This window comes from Calypte anna, chromosome 9, assembly GCF_003957555.1.
Source record: "Calypte anna isolate BGI_N300 chromosome 9, bCalAnn1_v1.p, whole genome shotgun sequence".
Taxonomy (NCBI): domain Eukaryota; kingdom Metazoa; phylum Chordata; class Aves; order Apodiformes; family Trochilidae; genus Calypte; species Calypte anna.
This window is the reverse complement of record NC_044255.1, coordinates 24,110,413-24,127,736: the sequence shown is the minus strand read 5'-3', so window position 1 is coordinate 24,127,736 and position 17,324 is coordinate 24,110,413. Positions and strand designations below refer to the sequence as shown.

Sequence of the window (17,324 nt, the reverse complement as noted above, 5' to 3'; positions counted from 1 at the left end):
GATTACAACTTTCAGCAAAAATTGGAAGTTGAGGAAAAGAGCCAATATCCTGATTTCCCCCCGTCCCTTTGGACCCAGATAAGAGCTTGATTCACATGCAAGGGCAGCTAACTCTGGGGTGGTTGAGCTACCCCCCTGAGCTGTCTGCCCCACTTTGCTGCAGAGATTAGCATTTTAATGTAAACAGACCAGTTTTTGGCTTGTCTTAGAGCATCAGACTGATGGCTCAGAATGTCCTTCCTGAGCCAGGCAGGTGAGTGCTGGAGGGGGATGTGGTCAGATAAAATAATTCCCACTCTGCAGTTTGTTGTCTTGTGTCCATCCAGAGGAAGCTCTGTGTAGGTTCAGTGTGTCTCCTGTCTTAAAGGATGGGAACAGGGTGAACTGAACAGCTAAAAATACAGGTATTAAGGTAGATTTTTTTGGACAAAGCTATGTTTTATTTCCCCAAAGAAGAAGAGAGCACAGTTCTGCTGAGAACCCAAAGTATGCTTTGTCATCACCCTTGTTTTGTGATGTGTGGCTCCAGGCTGTTGGTTAGATTTGTCACCTGAGCTGCTGGTTGTTGGATATTCAGTGATTTTTTTGCAGGTTAGAAGTAATTTCCACCAGAAGTGCTTCCTCAGCCTGATCATCCTCATTTCCAGGTCTTCCTGCCTGGTCTGTGGGTCCTCCAGGAACTGCTGCTGTTGAAGGATCTGGCTGCTTGCTTGTTCAGAAGTTGCTTTTGTAGGATGTTTCACTTGACCTCGTATATTTGCAGGTACAATAGGAAGTGTTGGTTTTAATCTCTTAGCTCCAAATTGCCCAAAATCCAAGTTTCCTTGGAGCCTGCCATGTTTAGGGCACTCCTTATTTTCAGGAATCTCTTGGCTTCGAATTAGAAAAATAACCTTTGAGGGAACTCTTGGCTGTAGAATGAGACATGCTTTATATTTTTTGTCATCTAATTTTGGTCCACTTGGTGGTGAATCAGTAGTGTGCAGTACTAATTATTTTAATTTCACTGAAGGAATGCCAAAATACAAAAGACCTACCAAGATTTCTGGTCTAGACTTTGGCCACTTCTCAGCAGTTCGCTCTCTCGCAAAGCCAGCACTGGTCTCTGTTTTCACTGGAGACCTTGTGATCTGCTGGGAATGATAAATGCCAAATGAAATAGATGATGTTAGCCTTTCATGGTAGTAAAATGTTAAAAGCATATTAATGAAAACAAGCATTTTGGAAAGTAAGATGCCTGATGTGATGTGAGAAGGCCCGGAGACTTTGTGATGCAGGAACATACGAGGAGTGTGATGCCTTAAGGAGGCTTTGGTGCAACCCAAAGTGTTTAGCCAGCATTATTCAGTGGGGTTTTGTTAAGATGTAAAAATTTCTACAAAAAAAAGCGCTGTAATTTACTGTAAATTGCAGATCTTTTCAGTTTTATGCTTTAGACATGAAGTTCTAGACAGTATTGGTGTTTTCAGCATAGCAGTGTCCTGAGTCCCTCTGTGGCTTGTAAAGTTTCTCTCTGAGAAGCAGATGTGTAAGAAGCACAAGACCCAAAGAAATGTTAGCACTGATTAATGTTCTCAAATAATAAATTGTGTAGTCAGAGGCTGTTAGAAATGCTTGAGAAAGAAATAACAAATAAGCAAGGTACAGGCCTGTTCGTCTTAGTTGGCTGTGCTGCTGTTGGATTAGCAGGGAGTGATTTGCTCTTGGAATTAAGAGAAGTTTAACCTTGTCAGGTAATTTAAGGAAATTACCTTCTCCCCAGTCTCCATGTAACTGTGTTAGGTACAAATCCACTGTGACTAGATCTGAATATGAGAGATTTTTTTTAATGACTCTGAAGGTCCTCATTATTAAATACTGAAATGTTACCATCAAGATCCACTTCAAGTTCTGCTCCTTTTACAGGTGCTTTGACAGTCTTTGGGGGGTTGTTAGCATGCAGGTAACTAACGTGGGTTTAGCCTGAATGCTGTAAAACCAAAGGTGCTGAAGAGGGAACTGCTGTAAATGAGACCCTTGTAGAGATCTCCAAGCTCTTGACCTTGTATCAGCTGTTTTTGTTTAGATAGTTTTGGTTTTTTTAAGCTGTTTAAAGCATTGTCAGGTTATTTTTGTCACTGTCTATTAGGCTTGGGTTTGGTCAGATATGTTTGAGATCTGCAATCTCAATTTTTAATTTTTTTTTTCTATTTTTCTTTCCCTTTCTCTGTGGCCAAGGAACTAATTTCCCACCAACTTGAACAACTTAAGCACTAACTTTTAAGTTTTATAAGTTGGTCTTGCAACACAGCCCAATGTGGAAATTGTTAGTAGGAGATACATCAGACTTCAGAGAAATCTTTTTCATATTAAGTATATTTTCAAAATTCATCTGGGCTTTAACAAAACAGCTCCTTAGAAGGATCTGTGAGTCTTCTGCTTAAAATAAAGGGATTTTTGTGATGCTCTCTGTAACATAGCAACAGCAAACTGTTGGATAACATGTACAAAACCTTAAATCACGTAGGTTAAGATGAATTGAGGCTGAGGAAATAGTGAGGAGGATGAAAATTGTACCATTAAAAATAATTATGCTGTGGGGCTTCTCCCTCACATCAGGATTCTGCTGGAGAATCTTCTGAGCTCCTCCTGCTCTCAGCATGTGCTCAGTGGCAGTTCTGCAGAAACAAGACTTGCAAAAGTTTTTATTTTTATGAGCAGAACATGAAGCTGTAAGAGAAACAAACTGTTTAATAATGAAATACAACCTGAAACACAAATCTCTCCTGAGCAGAAATGTTAGAGGCTGGTAGCTGAAGAGAGAGACTTAAATATTCTGGAAAGAAGTAAATCTGCTTTTTTTTAGGAGAAGGAAAAACTTTACCTTGGATAGGAAGGCAACCCTGTGCCTGTCTGACATTTAAACAAATCTTAAACATTTAGAGTATATTCTGAGTGTGGCTCCATGGTCCTTAGGGGGATAATTTCAGGCCAGATGAAAGCACGTAGAGGAATTAAACTGAAGTGAGGAACTGAAACTGCAGGGACACAAAGAGGAGCAGTGAAAAAGCAGTTACCAATTGGACTTTTTTGTCTCCCAAAAAAGACACCTTAAAAGCCTTAAAAAAGCACCAGGTTTCAGTCTGCTAAAATTGGATCAAATACAGTCCCAAGTGGTGGAATGTCAGAGAAGTGGCACTTTGTGGCTCTCAGCTGAACTTCACCAGGGCTGCCAAAGGGCTGCACACATCTTCAGTGATAACAGCAGTGTGAAACCACCTTTTCTTAGGTTTTTGCCTTAAATTGTGTGTGTCCTGGGGCTGATGGCTCATCCTGGGCTTTCATCAGAGCTGGGGAAATAATTGGGTGTGAATGCACAAAGCAAATACCTGCCCTTCCTGAGGAATTTTTCTGCTTTTTATTCTCAGTATCTGCTTTACAGAACAGAGGGTTTGGGGTTTGGGGTCTTCTTTTGGTTTTGCTTTGTTTCTTTTTAATGGGTGGTATTTCTTTTGGCACAGTGCTGCTGTTGTACTGCTGCTGGTTAGGCTGGAAGGAAATGCATCCCAAACTTCTAGGTGAAAGAAACTCTTCTGATTTTGGGGGACAGGATTAGTTTTAAGCCATCACCTGCTATTTGAATTCTATTTCTTCACTTTCTGTTAATTTATATTCAAAATCTTGTGCCCTTTCAAGGCACTGCCAAAATCTGTCACCTTTTAATTTTATTTTTTTTTTTAAATACTCTCTTTTCTGGAAGCAGAGGCAGCAGAAATGTCTATGTTCTGATGCTGCATAAATACAAGTGTATAGTTTGGGGGTTTGTGACAGTATTCTTTTTATTATTATTATAAGAAAATCTCTCTGCTTAGAACCTCTGAAGAAACTTTTATCTGTTCAACACAATTCTAACACACAAGTAGTGTCCCACAGAATAAATTTTGATCAATGAGTAAATGCACCAAGGTTTTTGGGGTTTTTTTTTTTGCTTTTTGGCAGAGATTAGTAGGAAGTTGGGGGCCAGCAAATAAGTACTTAACAACTTCATGAACTTCTATAAATATTGATCCATTTGGACAGAATGCATAGCACAGAATCTTAGAAAAAAGATTATTAGTAAGTACCACACACAAATTCTAGATTAACTTGTTTCATAGGTAAAGAGCCTTTAATTGGTAACTTTATTTCTGTTAAACATTTAATGTTATTATTTCCCTCAACACAATTTTCCTGAGCATTTACTATTTTCTGTGCAGTTTCTAATGACTTCAGACAAAGATGGATCCTTTCAAGTTGGATGTTGCTGCCCTGGGATGAGCTGTGCATTCATGCAGCATTTCCAAAACGTTATTACAGAACTTGTTTAATGTGCCTCTGTAGTTTCAAAACAGACAAAAAAACCCCGAAACAGGCTGGAGGTTTCCTTGTGTGCCTTTTTTTTTTTGTAATCTATGAACAGACTGAGGGCCTGGAGGAACAGAGGAAGTGAATGGACACCAATGTATCCAAATATCTCATTTTGCCCAAAAGCAAGTGCCGGCAGATAAATGCCCATAAAGGGATTTCTTGCTTAAGCCCCATGGATTTTATTTTATTTTTTTTTCCTTTTTTTTTTTTTTTTTTGCAACTTTTTTTGTGTGAGTTAGAAATGAAAACCATTCATCTAGTGCCCCAAAGAAGGGCCTTATTGAATGGAATAACAGTGTAATGTACCATTGAAGGCAGGATTGAAAGTGATTATCTTGTTAACTCTTGACAGTTACCGCCAGCTTGAAATAGAACTGGCAGGCTTGATTTGCAAATGAATTAGAGCTTTTTCATTTGGTGCCAGGATCATCTTTTTATATTCTGATATGACAGATGCTATGTTCCATGCTTTTGTTTCTCTTCGGTTTTATACTTGCAAATAAAAAACAAAAGATTATGATAGCAATTTTATTTGCATCTTTTCTCCAGGAGTTTATGCTTTGTCTAGAAGTTTTTAATCTTATATTTTTTCAGAAATTTGTTTAAGAACAGCATTGTTCCTGCAGAATAAAACTTCATTAGGTTAAGTACAGTAGTAATTGGGTGAATGAGGAGGATTTAGAAGCTTTCAGAAAATGGAAAATTGATTGTACTCAAATTGTTTTAGTGCTTAGAACATTTACATTTTCTCACTGACTTACGCCTAAATTTAATATTCTTCAATACTGACAGTTGTGTGCAGCTGAGGAAAATCTCATGCTTTAAATATTTAGCCTAACTTTGTGCTAATAGAAATGCATCTGCAATTAGTTCCTGACTTAATGCTGCTAAACTCTGTTTATATTCTGGAGTCATCCAAACACAGATGGTAAGGTGGTAGGTATGATAATTATTGTGCACTCTTTATATGTTCCTCATTAACCTGGAACACTCTTTACTAGTCCAGAGAGTTTTTACTATAGATATTGTAACCAGCATTCAAACTTGCTGGGCTTTGTTTAATATTCAGTGCAGCCTTCTGTGCATTTACACTGCTGGGCTTTTTGCTACTTCTGTAATCTGTTTTGTACTTCCAGGCTAATTAGCAACACCTCCTCCTACCACCAGTGTCCATTACAGAAATGTTTTCATACACTTTCACCTACAGGATGTGTTTTAATTGAATATCTACTAAATAATATTACAGGAAAAAGGTAAAACGGGCCAAAGTTGTCTGGTTTGTTAAGACCACCAAATGATCTGGATAACAGAGACAGTGACATTCCAAAGCCTGCAGCTTAATTGCTTCTCTTGGTGGGAATGCAAATGCTGATTTAACAAGGTTCTACTCTTTGTGATGTGCACAGACCAGGAGGACAAAAACCCAGCAAACCAAGCAGCCAACACCCAGGGAGGAAAAAAACCAACAAACCCCACTCCATGTATCAGAACTTGAAGAACTTGCATGTTTATAAAGTCCTTCAAATTGGTAGGTTTAGCTGAGCCCTGGCTTGGACTGGAAGCCAGGATAAAGAAATCTGTGATAATTTATGGGATTTCCATATCTGACCCAAAGTCTCAGTAAAACAGAATGGGGAGCTTTTGGAGGAGTTATTTTGGCTCTCCAGTTATCTGAGGAATACTTACCAAGAAAAGAGATTGTATTTTTTTTAGGGTATATTTGAAAATACTGATTTTATCAACACTGGTTTGGGTGTTTTCCATCCCTCTGTTTAATTTCAGGATTTATTTCAATTGCAGAAAATCTTGGATTTCACTCTGTGAGCCAGGGTTTTATATATATATATATATATATATATTCTTCCCCTCTTGAATATTTGATGAAGTCTCTTGGGTACTGTTTTTTCTTCTCTCTAGGATAACATATTATGGAAATCATTTCACCTTGTGTCCTGTTTGAAGTCCCTGGTTTTAGTATGATTCAATTTAGCTTGCATTATATTCTGAGTTCTTCAGCACTTCCAAGTTATTCTGTCTGTGCTTTTGTCTGGGGGTGACTTCAGCTTTTCCTCCTCCTTTTGGTAAGTGACCTTCATCCAATCTTCTGAAATCTTTGTTACGTTTAAATTTATTATTAATTGCCCAAACTTCCTACCATAAATGATACCTGGATGACTGGAGCAAGGGAGGCAGCAAGCACAGCACCTGCAGCTTGGGAGTCTTTACACTCCAGGTTTCATTCCCAGAGCATTTGGATCTGCTGTTCAGTAAGAGGAAAACAACACTGCACTGTTTCAGAAAATACCAGGGATGCTTTTTCTAGCAGAGTGTAGAATTCCCTAGCTGTTTGCTCTTTAGATGAGAGTTTGTTCTGCACAAAAGATCAGAAAGAGCAGCAGAAAATGATTAGTTTAGTTGTAGCTCATCTTGCTGAGTTCTTATGTGCCAAAGGAAATTCTCCACTGATGTTTTATGTTGGGTTTCTGGCTGCTTAGTGCTCTCAGAATGATGGCCAGATTAGTGCCCCGTGTTCCTTCTCCCCCATTCCCTCTGATGCTGGGGTTGCACTGCTGTGTTGTTTTATTATTTTATTTTTTAGTGATTTTATTGATGGGTTGGATCACCAATAATGGAAGAAAACAAGGTTTTTAGGTACAAGGAGCCACAACTCTTGAAAGCCATTACAGCAGTCAAGGGATTCTCTTTGGGATCCATGTAGCACTGGGAGCCTTTGTTTGCCTTAAGTAGTAGATTGCAAAGATTTGGGCTTTCATTATTGGTAGCACAGCTTGCCTATGTTATTTGCAAAAATATATTCAGAAAAACTCAAGGTTTGGGTTTTTTTCCTTCATCTTTGTACAAGAGGCAGGAGGAAGCAGCCTGCTTTTATGGTTTTCTCCCCTTGCCTTTTGTGTACTCCCTTTGATGTAACTTCCATTTCTGGCTACAAAAACACAGCCCTACTCTTCAGGGTTTGCTTTAGAACCCGGGGGAGGTTAAGTGGTAGTGTTGAGGAGCAAGATGTGTGTTGGAGTTCTTTACTCACAGGTTACACACTCGTTGGGTGGGGTTGGTCACCCAAAACCAGTGGGGGGGAATTCACCTCTTCACCCAGCAGAACCAGCACCATCCCCAACCACAATGGGACTGCTGGAGTCTTGGAGTCTTTATGGAGTCTTGGTCGTGTCTTTCCAAGCCTACAGACAGAAGTTTCTCTGGTCTGAAGTCAAACTTGGAAACCCCAGCCTGTAATTTTACAGAAAACCCAACAATACCAACCCTATAAAATGCAGTGGGATATGATGGGGGTATCCTACTCTAAAAACTGCATCCAGGACTCTCTAACTCTGAAATTCAAGCTAGCTCAGGGAGGAACTTCAAATACACAGAGCCTTCAAATACAGAGGAACTTCAAATACCCAGAGCACCAGGAGAGTGAGGGAATCGTGTGCTTTGGCTCTGGGTGGTGCCAAGAGGGAGGAACTGGTACCAGGCTTTTATTTTTTCTGGCATTGAACAGAGGCATGATCTGGCCATGACTCTTTTACTCTTGATGTCTGGCATGTTCTGCAAGCTCAACGTGAGGCTGTGAAGCTATTCCAGGCTGGAACGTGGTTTAAATGTTCACACAAATGTGTTACTAAGTGGTGATCAGGTCAGGAGGTTCTGGGTCCCCAGCCAGAGGGGACTCAAGCAGGGGTATGTGTGTGTCTGGGTGTAAACGGGATGCCTGGTTCCAAAATGGGCACGAGAGGGAAGAGTTACAAAGGAAGTTTCATGCTTCAGTGGGGAAAATGCTATTCCTTGTTTTCTTCCTCCTCTACCATTGGACACCTGGAATACCTTCCATCTGATTGTCCAGACCTTAAAGGCTGAGGGCAGTAAATCCAGCACAGATTAAATATATATAATGAGAAGTAGTGAGGGAGCAGTTCTCTATCTTGGGATATCCCAGGGTAGAATTAAATCCTGTGTAATCACAAGGAAACCCAATTTTCTTCTTCCCAGGAATATCCAGGGCCCAGCTCTGTCTGGGAGATGATGAGCTATGCTCACCACTGGGAGAGACAATCTTGGCACAGGCTGGCAGGGGTTTAGGTGGGGGATTTCCACATTCTGGGAGAAAAAGAAAGGAAATTGTTACCCATTGGTGGTGATGTTTGCTGGGCTTTGGTCAGAAGTGTGGAGTTTTCACAACCCTGCTAGATTGAGTAGTCAAGGTGAGTGTAATAAATTCCTTATCTGAATCTGATTAAAGTTACCTTGATTTTTTTTTTTTTTCTTTTTTTCTTTATGGTGCCTACTGACAAGCTCAGCATCTCTTAGCTTTGGAAAGGTTGTGAGTCTCTGAGGCAGAAAACGATGAGGCAGAGGCCTCCTTGAGTTTGAGATGCTGCTCTACTAAAATAAAGATGAGCTACAGAAAGGCTTAGAGGTAGCTGGCTGCTTCTCCTCTAGCTGTCACCTCCACTCCAGGTGCATTTGCTCAGCCTCTTCCTCACTTTGGCCACGTTGGGTCAAGGCAGTTTCCTCCCACTGAAGGAGCACAAGACAGGAGGGATGGTGGCTGTGATGGTGGCAGTGGCCTCACTCATCCTCTTGGATCCCTTTTGCTAGAATTCTTGACCTAATTTGGGTTTCCTAACCCAATTAGGACTTTCCTAATTAGGATTTTCCTAATCCTAATTTGGGTGCTAACAAAAAAACTGCAGGAAAGAAAATGGCCCCCCAGGATGCAGTTTGGTGCTGCTGATCTGAGCAGAAGGGTTTGTTGTCATTTTAAAGGGCGTACCAGAGACCTCCTAACAAGCTCAACTGCCTATTTTAGTGATAAGTAAAAATATCTCTGAGGTTTCCTTGGTTTTTAGGTAGCCTCAGAGTAATAGAATAAATGCCTGGCATTACAGGATGATGTTAACACTGCTGCTGCCTGAGGGTGCTGTGCAAACCCAAGTGTTAGTTCTACAGTTCCTCTGTGAAACTGCTTTAAATTTATTAAAAAGTAAATGATTTGTGTAATCCAAAGGGATTTTATAATAGCTGAAGGTTGGATGTTTTGAAGGTATTGTGTATTATTCAGCTCCCTTGATTAATGGTTGGTTTTACATGGGAACTTATTTTTATGAACATGCATCTATGTCTGGGTTAAAAATCAAGATTTCCAGCAAGTGCTAGAGCATGTTTTGATTTTAATTCAGTTTACTGCCAAAGGAACCAGCACTAATAAGTTAACACTACCTCAATTAGTTACCTTGACCATGGTTTTAAGTAATCCAAAAGCTGACTACACTTCCTTAATTGAATTCCTGGCTTGTTGTTACAGGTCCCTCATGACCATGAGTCAAATTTAGCTCAGCTGCAATTTTTTTTCCCCTGGCATTACCAAAAGCTCACATTTGGATTAGCCTGAGTATTTTGCTTGCCCCTTTTAATGTCTGATTTTAAAATATATGCATGTCAAGTAGTATTTTACAGCACCAAGTCTTGACTGCAGTGGGGAAACACAATTCCAGAGCTTCTCTGATGGAAAAAAGGAAAAACTCAAGGATAAAACTTGCCTCATGAACAAAAAGATGAACTGGGAGGCACTGGAGATGATTTGAAAGGCAAATATGTATTGTGTAAAAATGGGATAGGACATGATAACCTGATAATGATAGAAAATGAATATAACTGTTCCTTTGTAGGAGTATTTCAACACAAACCTGCTCTTACCTTTTATTTGTAGTGGTTTGTGGTGTTAATGGCTAGAGCAGACTTTGTTAATGGCTTTGTAGACATCTAAGGTTATGTGTTAGGCTGAGCTGCAGCAGCAGGCCTGCTTTTTGCATAACATAATTGTTGAATTATAGCATTATTTGGAGTCTTATTTGTCTAATTATTACTTAACTGGAAAGACAGAGTGATGCCATGGCTTCCCTCCTTGTCATCACTGATGGATGCATGGCAGCCTCTGGCTGGGAAGAGGCTCTCATTGGAAGTGACAGGTGCCTGGAGGTTTATTTAGGACAACCTCAGCCTTGTCCTGGTTAGTTTGATAATGTTTGCCTTATGGATGTTCAACCACTGCATTTCCTGCGTTAGAGCCTTGTGTTACACCAATATTACTGCCTGTGCTGCCTCAACTACAAATTGGATGAACAGCCAGTGACACTTTTTCAATATTATTACATTAAACCAAGTGGATTTTGATTGATAACCTAATATTCAACTAATGCAAAACATCAATCATGGCAAGTATATTAATTATTTAATATTGCAGTCTAATTCAGAAATCGATGTGCTGCATGAGGGGAAGGGAAACTCACTGTTCCCAGAAGACTTAAGACAGGGAATGATTAAAAAAAAAAACCCAACCAAACAACAAACAAGGCTGCTGTACTCCTGTGTGCTTGTTCGATACAAATCTTTATTCATTTGCCAATAATCTCTTCCCATTTTCCACTTCAGGACCTTTTTTATCAGTTTTGAGACCTTTAATTGAATTAAGTCTGCTTTCAGCACAGGCCAAAAGGAGTGGCACAAATATTGATGAAGTCAGGAAAGGGACAGCAGAGAAGTCAGACCACTAACAGGGCAGGCTTTACACCACCAGCTCCTCACATCACCTGCTGCCCAAGGAGTTCAGTTCTTTAAGCCCATTTAGCACCTCAGAAAGAAATGGGAGAGGTGATTTCTGTCTAAATACTGGGTGGATGCAAATAATAAGTTCTTGCTGCAAAATAAAAAACCTTGGTGCAGGGAGGGCACATCTTTTCCTCTTGCTCCATCACAGGGGGAGTTAATGACTCCATTACAGGGTCAGCTAGAACAGGAGCGTGGAGCAGACTTCTTTGGAGAGCTTTATGAAATTAAAATTGGAGCTTTCAGTACAAAGTCTGAAATACAGCCCAGAGAGGCTGTAAAATGTCCTCTGTTTAGCCTTTTTTTTGGGTGTGTAACTTTGCATTATGCCTTTAACAGCCTGTCTCAAGTGGGAGAGAGAAGGGAGTCAGTCCTCTGTCTCCTTCCACTCCCTGCTTTGCAGGGCTGCACTTGGGGATTTTGCTCCCATGGTTTGGTGCATTTGAATAATTTGTTGAAAAATTACTATTCTAAATACAGACACTGTCTGGTTCCATAGCTGGGGAGCTGCCCAGGGAAGGAGTGGATTCTCCGTGTCTGGAGATCTTTCCAAAGAGCCTGGATGTGGCACTGAGTGCCATGGGCTGGGAACCACGGGGGGAGTGGATCAAGGGTTGGACTTGATGAGCTCTGAGGTCCCTTCCAACCCAGCCAATTCTATGATTCTATGATTCTGGGGCAGCTTCTCCTGGTTGTCCAAGGTTCCAGCTGGGTGCAGTTCCATCTCTGGAAGCAGAAAGCAGACTTCTCATGGAGCAGCTTGGCATTTGGGGAGGTTCAATACTGATTTGCTTTGATTTTCTTTCTGGTTTTCTCTTTTTTACATAGCAGGATGTGTTAAGGATCAATTTTCACTCCAAGTTCTTGCTTTTCAGTATCTTTTCAGTAGCTTTCCTTGGATACTGTGGGCCAGTTTATTTGTACCTGTCTTTATGTGACATTACTTGGTTTTGTGTCTATTTTTTTTTTTTTTTCAGCTGCCAGGAGTCAAGTGCAAAGTTTCAGGGTGGCTGCCATGACCTAGATAGTTAATACAGGATTCATTCCTTCCATCACCTTTGTAAATGGGTGGAGAATTTTATTGCTGAAGTAGTGGCAAAGCAGAACCAGGAGCCCCTGACTTAAATTTTCATATTACTTCAAATATGAACAGAGGGTAAACTGTATTCAGAATATTGGGGTTGAAGTGAACTGGTGCATTCAGCAGTTTATAGTGATTTTAGGGCAGGAGAACTGGAGGTTTTAATTAGTTGTGTTGTTAGCACATTAGGATAATTGATGTTTTTGAGATATTGTAATGGCTAAGATATTAAAAGTAAACATTTTAAGTGTTTGAGAAATTACATGGCTGTAACATTTCTGAGTTCAACATAAATTGCTGTAGACAAGGGTTTAGCAACTGTTTAGAACTTTTGTTCTTCTGTTACAGGGACCCAGCAAACATCAAAGCTGGATTAGAACATCTGGTAAGTTTTAATTTTCTCTTGAACATTTGCATCATCTTTGATATCTGCATTCCAAATGAACACTTTTGAATGAGCTGTGAATACCTTGAATTGAGAAAGTCAACCATTTCCCAGAGGGTCAGCTCACTGTTATTATGTGAAGGCACTTACATTTTCATTTATCTTACCATTTCAAGGGAATTTTAATTTTTTTTAAATTACTTTTTTTGATGTAGAGATGAAATAAAATGGACTACGATCCTTGGATTGATGATTGCCTTAATTATAAACAAAAATTGTTTGGTGTTGGATTTTTGGCATATCCTGATCTGAAACCAACAAACTTGTGACAGAAAAAAAAAAGAAAAAGAGACGTAGAGACAATCAAATATTGCATGCATAAATCTGGTGTGTTTTAGTAATTTGAAGTCTTTGAAAGGAGTGCACAGCTTTGTTTTTTCTCTTGTCTTTGCTTTATGAATAATGTATTGACTTAAATCCCATTCAGTGCTGCAGTATAAAATAATAATTGAGATGCAAAATATTTTTGGTTTAAGTAAACATATTCAAACCACAAGTGATGGAAGGGAATATTTGGCATTAAAAACCAATCAGTTGATCAAAACTGCAAAAAACTCAATATTGTCACAAGTTGGAAGCTCGTTGAGCCAAGGATGTTAGGATCAGCAATCATCAGAACATTAAGTAGTTCATCTAAACAGATTATTAAATCTCATTAAATCAAACCAGTCGCTATTAATGGTGCCTGGATCTCCCTACATCATGAGAAGTCTTTAAATTCATGTTTAATTTTTTCAGATAATATCTCAAATACTATCTGCTGTTCTGTGCTGCTATTAAAGTCAAGCCTTGCCTCAATGTGTCTTGCCTGGGCATTTGAAAAAATGGCTTTTCTGCTGTTGGTTCCCATGTTGGGAATCAGTTGGGAAATGTGATTTGTAGGAGCTTGTGTACCAATATCTCCTTGGAGTAAGAGTGGGATGAAAAGGATGGATATTCCAGCAGAGTTGTCACCAGTTTCCCCTTTATAACGGTGGCATATTAAATGTTCCATTGCAACTAGGGTTTTGAATCCTGTAAATGGAATAAATAGCTGAGAGTTATGAATAGTCCTTGGAGCAGTTTGAAAATTAATCTTGTTTGCTACTTGCATTGGTATCTGGCATGCTTGTGGAATCTCCTAAATAAATTTTTAAAACCATTTCATTCCTCCACTGGTGTCAGGGAGCTGTAATCTGATGGATTCAGAGAATTTTTCTAATGCATTATAAAGATGCTGTAGTCTTGACAGATGACCATGACTGGTACTTTTTCTAAATTGGGAGTGCTGCTGGAGCTGCAGGTCTGATTTATAATCTCACCTCAAACCCTGGGTGTGGAAGGAAGAGCTTGGAGGAGCCTGGGGAAGGGCTGGTGTCCTGGTTTGGGCCAGGATAAAGGTGATTTTCTGTCTTGCTGCCCAAACCAGGACAGCTGGACCAGGAGCAGTGTGGTCACTGGGTCAGGAACAGTGATCACTCGTGGTCAGGGTTCTCTGGGCTATGGGAGCAAAGACTTTCAGCAGAGTAATGATGCTTTTGACAACATTTCACCCAGAGGGCAGGTGGAACAGGCTCCCCAGGGTCACAGCCCCGAGCCTGCCTGAGTTCCAGGAGGGTTTGGATGATTCTGTCAGGCTCATGGTGTGGTCCTGGGGGTGCCCTGGAGTTGGACTTGGTGATCCTGATGGGTGCCTTCCAACTGGGCAGATTCTCTGATTATCAGCATCAAGCTCTTAGATGAGGTAACTCATTATATGTCTAATATTTTGTCGAATAACCCATTGATAACTAATATTCCATATTAATAGCCAATAACCTTTTAGCTGCTTTGTATTTCTCTGAAAGATCTGTCAAAAACCTCCAGATTTGAGACTTTTTTTTTTCCCTTTGATCATAGAAAATCTGTCCTGGGAAAGGGTGCTCAAGGAAATGAGCTGTTTCCCAAGACACCCCCAGTTGGGACTGGGACTGCATGATGATATTTTAGCTCAACATTATGTCAGACAAGTTCAGCAAGACCTGAACTTGCCTCCAATAAAATAAAATTTATTGGCCTCCAATGCTCCTCAGAAGAATTAATACACTTGGTTGCTCTGATTCTTCTATTTTAAATGACTGCATCTCCAAATACTTGTGAAGAAGGTTTTTTTTTTTTCATTTCTATGAAAAAAGAGGACTCTGTATTGACTGGGTAATCTATTATTTAATCCCCTCTGTAAAAAAGACAACTTGTGATATAATCCTTGGGGGGTCTGTATGTCCCTACCTGATTTATCTGAGTGTATCCCACTCACTTGGCTGCAGCCTACTTTACTCCTTAACCTTTGGAGTAACTTCTGCTGTCCTGGTATCTACCATCTGGTTACACATGGTGTGTCCTGGTTACACACAGGTGTGAAGGAAAGGAAATAATTAGTTATTAGAGAGCTATTAGTTATCAGAATTTTTAGTTATATCTAATTAGTTATTAGAATAATAAATTAGTTCAGGAAAGAAACTGGAATTCTAAGCATGAAAGGAATTAGCCTTGTATTCCAAATATTGTGGTGCTTTTTTGCTGAGTTATATGTAACTAATTCCTTCTCTGAGTAACAGATTTTGACAGACAGTAGAAACCTTGGAATAATAGCTGCTTGGCTATCTGCAACTCTGAAAAAGTCCTGTTTCCTATTAATAGTGCTACAAAAAACCCCAAACCAGAACCGTGGAGCCGTGCGTGTGGTTTATTCAGCAGAGCTGGCTTATATCTGCCTTTTGCACAACATTTCCAAGCAATAACCTGCTTGTCCTTGTGGTCAGGCAGCAGTCTGCCTGTTCGAAGTGATGGAGAGCAAGCTGTCCCTCCCAGCTCCTGCAGCCCAGCACTGCTTTGTAAGAACATAGTTCCTGGCTGCCCCCAGCAGTGTCCTGATCAATAACCCCCTGCTGTCACCCTGCCCCTGCTCAGGAGCCTGCTGGAGTTCACAATTTGCACTTTTAGTTGCACCATGGGTCGTGAGTAGCTACACCCAGGTCACTAATTCAGAACTGATATTGGTTCACTCTGCCTGGCAGCTCTTTGGGAGCAAAATTGCCATAAATGATCAACAACCAAACACCCCAAAGAAACAAAGCAAAACACTTCATCCCCAAAGTGTTCATCCTTATCCACTCAGTATAATAGTTTTATTTTTTCTCTTGATTTCAGAGATCAGGCTCCCTCTGATTGCCCCTGGCTCAGCTTCAGGCTGCTGCTGGTTCCAGCTCAGTGGTCCGAGGGTGGCAACTGGACAGCAGCCTCTAATAGAATTGTTGGCTTTCTAATGAGCTCTTAAACCAAGCAGCCAATTATTTGTGTTCACAAACAATTCATTAACACTCTTAATATGAGTAATTATGTTTATCTTGCTATCCTGGCACCATTCCATGCTGGTCAATTATTTCCGCAAGCTTCGTTTCTCTCTTATTGGAGAAGTGTCAGGCTGACAGGCTGGTTGGTTCTTTCCCCCATTTTAATTGTATTTTATTGAAAATAAGATTTTTCACAAATTCTTGTGGGTTTTTTTTCCTTTTTCTATTATTCTTTAAAGGTATGCTTTTCTCCCATGTCATTTTATAACATGCTCATCATCAAAACCTGGGGAAAAAAATCCCTTAGGAAAGCCACCTGGGTTTTCTTGGAGGGGTTATCATTTCACCCCCAGTCTTAGCTTTTCCTCAAGTTCTCCTCCTGGGTGACATGACTGATGAGGCACCTCTGGAGGGGACAGGTTTAGCCCAGTCAGATTAGAGGAGAAGGGGAACATGGCCATGAGGTCCTGTACTGGTAGTTTAGGACCTCACTTTTTTGTTATAAGAAAATAGGTTATTCTGTGAATCCCCCCCACTCCAGCACAATAACCACACTGTCAGAAGGAGCACAGCCTGGGTTATGGGTTGTCTGAACTTTATAACTTTATTTTCTTCCCATTTGGGCAATGGGATTAGCACATCCCTGTGAGGGGGTAAGAATTCCAGCCTGGAGCAGTCGTGCAGAAGGGCTTCTAAAGATGGGGAATTATCAAAATATACAAAAATGCCCAAGTAAAACCTTCTGTCATCAGGTGGAAGGGAGATGGTGTCAGAACCCTTGGAGGTTTTAGTCTGTAGCTGATGCCATGGGATATTCTGGTACCTTTCTTTGCTTCCCAGTTCTTCCTATCTTTCCCATTCCTTGGGTGTGTGTAGAGTTCAGGCACCGTGCAGACAAACTCCTCTGCTTGGATCAACACTTGAAATGCTCATTGGTTTCCTCTTTGTTCAGGAAAACATGAAACATGAATTTTCTTGGTACTTTCCTATGGAGAAGGTTGGAGGTGCTCAGGTGATTCCTTTGGGAGTGTTACGTGTGGGAACACAGCCACTGCTCAGGGCTTCCTGGCAAGGATATAATCACAACCAACCTTTTGGGAATTCTTAGCAGTTCACAGAAATAAGTGTGTTACAGCCCTTTTATAAAACAGAGCTAAATAAATACACAGACAAAGTATTATTTGTAATTCAGTAACCGTTTTGAGTGAGCTCACTGTAAATACTTGTGTTTATGTGGACATACACCAAATTCTCCTGTTGGATTCATAGATTTTTTGCACTGAGCCCAAAGTGTTGTTGACTAATGTGAGGTTACAGCTGAAAATGTGGCACCCTCTGCAAATCCCTAGCTGCAAGTGAACACAGATGACCTGGAGGTAGCAAGAATGTATTCCTGTAAAAAGGGTGTGAGGTGAGAAGGAAAGAAAATTTTATATATGTTAAAAAATGTTTTAAGTATCTTAAATGTCACTTTTAT

General features: G+C 40.3%; 1 protein-coding gene across 1 annotated transcript in view; it reads left to right on the top strand.

Annotated features, from left to right (window-relative positions):
• The window catches only part of RSRC1 (arginine and serine rich coiled-coil 1), a 127,594-nt gene that overhangs the window by 45,983 nt on the left and 64,287 nt on the right, over positions 1-17,324 (top strand). The window contains exon 5 of the mRNA XM_030456109.1: positions 12,440-12,476. Coding sequence (XP_030311969.1) covers positions 12,440-12,476 — 37 coding nt within the window. The remainder of the gene's footprint in view (positions 1-12,439; positions 12,477-17,324) is intronic.